This window comes from Ambystoma mexicanum, chromosome 13, assembly GCF_040938575.1.
Source record: "Ambystoma mexicanum isolate Mex_15411 chromosome 13, UKY_AmexF1_1, whole genome shotgun sequence".
NCBI lineage: Eukaryota > Metazoa > Chordata > Amphibia > Caudata > Ambystomatidae > Ambystoma > Ambystoma mexicanum.
The window spans coordinates 353,513,065-353,517,408 of NC_090938.1; the positions used below are offsets into that span (position 1 = coordinate 353,513,065).

At 49.3% G+C, this 4,344-nt stretch overlaps 1 gene segment (V, D, J or C); it reads right to left on the minus strand.

Moving 5' to 3' along the window:
• Positions 1–314: 314 nt before the first annotated feature.
• LOC138520348 (immunoglobulin heavy variable 3-21-like) lies at positions 315–3,573 on the minus strand. The segment is given in 3 exon segments: positions 315–471; positions 755–911; positions 3,402–3,573. Coding segments are annotated over 3 exon segments (486 nt in total).
• Between the last annotated feature and the right edge of the window lie 771 nt (positions 3,574–4,344).

Here is a 4,344-nt window from a genome sequence, read left to right on the forward strand (position 1 = left end):
AATGACTGTGTTGACTCTTGGTTTGTAGAAGTATGAGGGTTGAGTGAGCGCTTTAGCCTCTATTCATTATGGTATTAGTTTAGACATCCGCCCCAAACACACGAGTAAAGCAATATCCATTTTTAAAAGAACTAAATATGAAACAAAGTGATCCCCCACATTTGAGGCAGGGTGGGGGCTGATGAAGCACAGCTGCAGGTCCAGGCTTCAAACTCCCGAGGGAAGGGCAGAAAGGAGCATGGTAGCGGGACTTCAGATGCCTGCTCAATGCGTGTGGTTTTTGTACAGGGACGGGGCTGCTGTGAGCGGCTGTTCTAATCGCTCCTCACGCAGTAATACGTGGCAGTGTCTTCAGTCCTCAGGGCGCTCATCCGTAAGAAGACTATGCTGCTGGAATCGTCACGGGAAATTGTGAATCTGCCCTTCACAGAATCCGCGTAATATATGGGAGTGGACTGTGTGTGAATGAATGTGATCCACTCCAGTGACCACAAAAGTGATGGGTGGAAGGTTTCAAATTAATCCTAACCACTGGCAATTGCTCTCGGCAACCTTTCACACCACCGTTTTTTAGCCCGTCTGCGCCATTGCAATAGTGGTCCAGCCATGTGCAAATCAGTCAGATGCTGCCACCAATGGTAGCAGCCCAGCCCGAACTGCTAGGTCAGGTCCCCTCTGCACAGAAAACCAAGCAACCCCATACATGTTTCGGCCTTGTTGGACCTCCTCAGTGAGACGCAGCCTGGTTCCCTATGTGATCCACTCCAGGCCTTTCCCAGGAACCTGGCGGACCCAGCTGAGTGGGAAACTGCTAAAGGTGAACCCGGATCCCTGACAGGACAGTTTGTGAGGCTCTCCAGGCTTCTTAACAGCTTCCCCCGTCTGGGTCAGGACCACATCGGCACCAACACCTGGGAATGTAAAATAAAATGCATTACATGTAAATTACATTGTGTGCAAATAAAATGAAAAGTCTAGAATTTCCTATAAATGCACCTGTGGCAAGAATGAGACTAATCGTAGGAAGCTGCTCCCGCAAGGAAGCAACTCTCTTGTGAATTTTGCATCTAATATTTTATACTTTTATCCTTGACTACTGTGCATTAATTAGGAGCAATATTGTGTGTTACACTTTGTTGTGATTTTATTTTGCCTACATGAAAGAAGGATCACTATGATCAGAATGACTGTCACAGGTCGCTCGCGTTAGGCAGCGCTGTGTTCTTTTATCCCTCCTGTTACTTAGACGACTCCTGGAGTCCTCTTTCTTTGTTCATTGCTCATTGGCCCTGCCCTCTGCCTCGTTCCCATCCCGATCCCCGCACTTATGTGCTGGATCGGTCGCCGAAGGCGCGCTTAAGGCAAGCCTGTCTGTGCCCGTCCGTGCCGGGAAGGGCCGTAAGGAGCCGTTACATAAAGACTTTCTGATCTCTCTGGCTCCCCCTGATACTAAATAGCCCACTGGTTGGAAGACCCATACATCCAACACTAGTCTGCCCCCCACTATCACAGAACCTGTGAGAGCCGCCCATACTCTATGCCTCTTAAACACTAGATCCCTCCCGGGTCATGCGGGTGAGATCTGGGACCTGCTCTCATGCAGGCAATCAGACTTTTTATGCCTGACAGAAACCTGGCTCACTCCGAGCTCGGCACCTGCCATAGTCCAAGCTCTCCCCTCAAATTACAGTATCCTACACCAGGACCGTCCTCCCCCTAAGTGTGGTGGAGGCATTGCTGTTATTTTTAAAGACATATTCACGGTTACCGAGCTACCTTGTGCTTCCGCATCTAGTATGGAAGCCCTCCTGTGTCGATGCATACTTTCTCCTTCTAGTATTATTCACCTCCTGCTTATTTACCGCCCCCCCGGTCCCATTGGTCGCTTTGGGCTAGACTTTGCCGATCTCGCTGCCGACCTTAATTTGCAGTACTCCAATCTGGTTATACTAGGTGATTATAATCTACATTTCAATCGACCCAGATCAGATGAACTCAACTCCTTCTTTGACAGCCTTTCTGATCTTCACTTCTTCCAACTGATCCAAGCCCCCACCCACCTTCATGGCAATATCCTTGACCTGATATTCGTAAAGGATACCTTGCTGGTCCCTGGACCGATTGAGCCTGTGACATGGTCTGACCATCACCTGGTCACATGCTCACTTCAGTTAGTCCCCTCTCCCTGTAAGATTCTACCCTCCAAGAAGCCTCTCCGCTCCTGGCGCTCGGTCGATCCTAAAGCACTTAGTGCCCTGATAGCTTCTAATTGTATCTCCCTGCAACCCCTTTCACTTGCCACACTTTCTCAGACACTGACGACTGCCGCCAATCATCATGCTCCATTGAAACTTACTCAAGGCCACAGACTACCGTCTCAACCCTGGTTCACTGATCTACTAAAAAATGCTCACCTCCAACTCAGACAAGCCGAACGCAAATGGCAGACTAACTACAATCCAGCGCTTAGATACCTGTACAAGATCAATCTCTCCACCTACTTAGCCAGCGTTAAACTCGCCAAATCACCATTTTTTGCCCAGAAAATCGAAAATGCTTTACTTAAACCAAAAACCCTATTTTCCATTGTTCACTCCCTTGCTTCCTCAGAGTCGCTGACCTCTATGGTTAAGCCATCTCAAAAACTATGCAATGACCTTGCATCCTTTTTCACCACCAAAATTGATGTGATTAGATCTAACATTGCTAAATCTCTGACGACACTGCCCCCTGACACCATCGACTTTGTGCCTCCCCCTCCTACTGATTTGTCTCCTAGTTGTTCGACCTTCCCTCTGTTTAGTGAGGAAGAAGTCATGGCAGCCATATCAAAGATTAAATCCTCTTCCCCTGAGGACACCATCCCTGCTATCACTATGAAAACGATCGCCCCAGACATTCTGGCTGAAATTACTGCAGCCATTAACAACTCCTGCCAAACGGGACTGGTCCCCCCTGAACTGAAATCTGCCAGGGTCATTCCCCTCCTCAAGAAGCCTTTTCTTGATCCCACCGTCCCTGCCAATTTCCGTCCGATCTCTCTTCTTCCATTCCTGGCTAAACTCTTGGAATCTCTGGTTTCACCCCTTCTGTCTTCCTTCTTGGAATCTTCTAATATTTTTGACCATGCTCAGGCAGGCTTCAGACCTGGTAGAGGGACGGAAAGCGTACTTGTCTCCGTACAAAAATATGTCCAGACTGGTTGATGGGGGCGGAGTAGGGGCCTTAATCCTGCTGGATTTATCTGCCGCATTCGACACGGTGGACCATTCCATCCTTCTATCACTTCTCGCACAGATTGGGATCTCCGGTTCTGTTCTCGCCTGGTTCACTTCCTTTCTTTCTGACCGCACCCAGACTCTCGCCATGCCTCCCTTTCTTTCTGCCCCTTGTGCCCTCACCTGTGGTGTTCCCCAGGGATCCTCTCTCTCTCCGATCCTGTTCAACATTAATATCTGGGCACTGGTCTGCCTTATCCGCTCCTACGGACTTAATTGTTATTCCTATGCGGATGACACACAGATCCTGATCCGGCTTGATCTGGATCAATCTGTGGTCGCAGCCCGTCTTCATGATTGCCTCAAGTCAGTCGGTATTTGGATGGACCAAAATTGGCTCAAACTTAATGGTGATAAAACGGAAGTAATGCTTGTTGGCTCCCCTCCCAACCCGTCATTATGGACCACCGCTTTCTGGCCCACATCGTTGGGTCCACCACCCTGCCCTTTGAACAAAGTAAAGAATCTGGGGGTTATCCTCTCTGCCTCCCTTTCTATGTCAAATCAGGTCTCGGCTGTCTGTCAGTCCGCACACCACCAGATCAGGGTTCTAAAGAAGGTGCTACCTATGATCCCAGAAACCATGCGTCCCCCGGTGGTAGTGGCACTGGTTCTCTCACGGCTGGAATATTGTAATTCCTTGTACTTATCCCAACCGACGGGTCTGCTACAACGCCTCCAACGTATGCAAAATATGGCAGCCAGACTGGCCACTGGGTCCCCCTATGGCGCCCACATCTCACCGGTACTTCGCCGTCTCCACTGGCTCCCGGTGGCACAGCGTGTTAAGTTTAAGTCTTTATGCATTGTCCACCGGGCAATTCATGGCTTAGGAGCGGAATTCCTTCAAGCTAAATTATCCCGATATATCCCGGATCGTGACCTTTGCTCCTCTACAACCAACCTTCTTAAGGTCCCCAGGTTCAACCGGGAAAGACATGGCAGCAGAGCCTTTTCTATTACTGCAGCCAAGCTCTGGAACACTCTGCCGCTATCACTTAAATCCTCGGCTAATCATCTGGCTTTCAGGAAAGCTCTGAAGACCACCCTGTTCTAACGTCTCTGT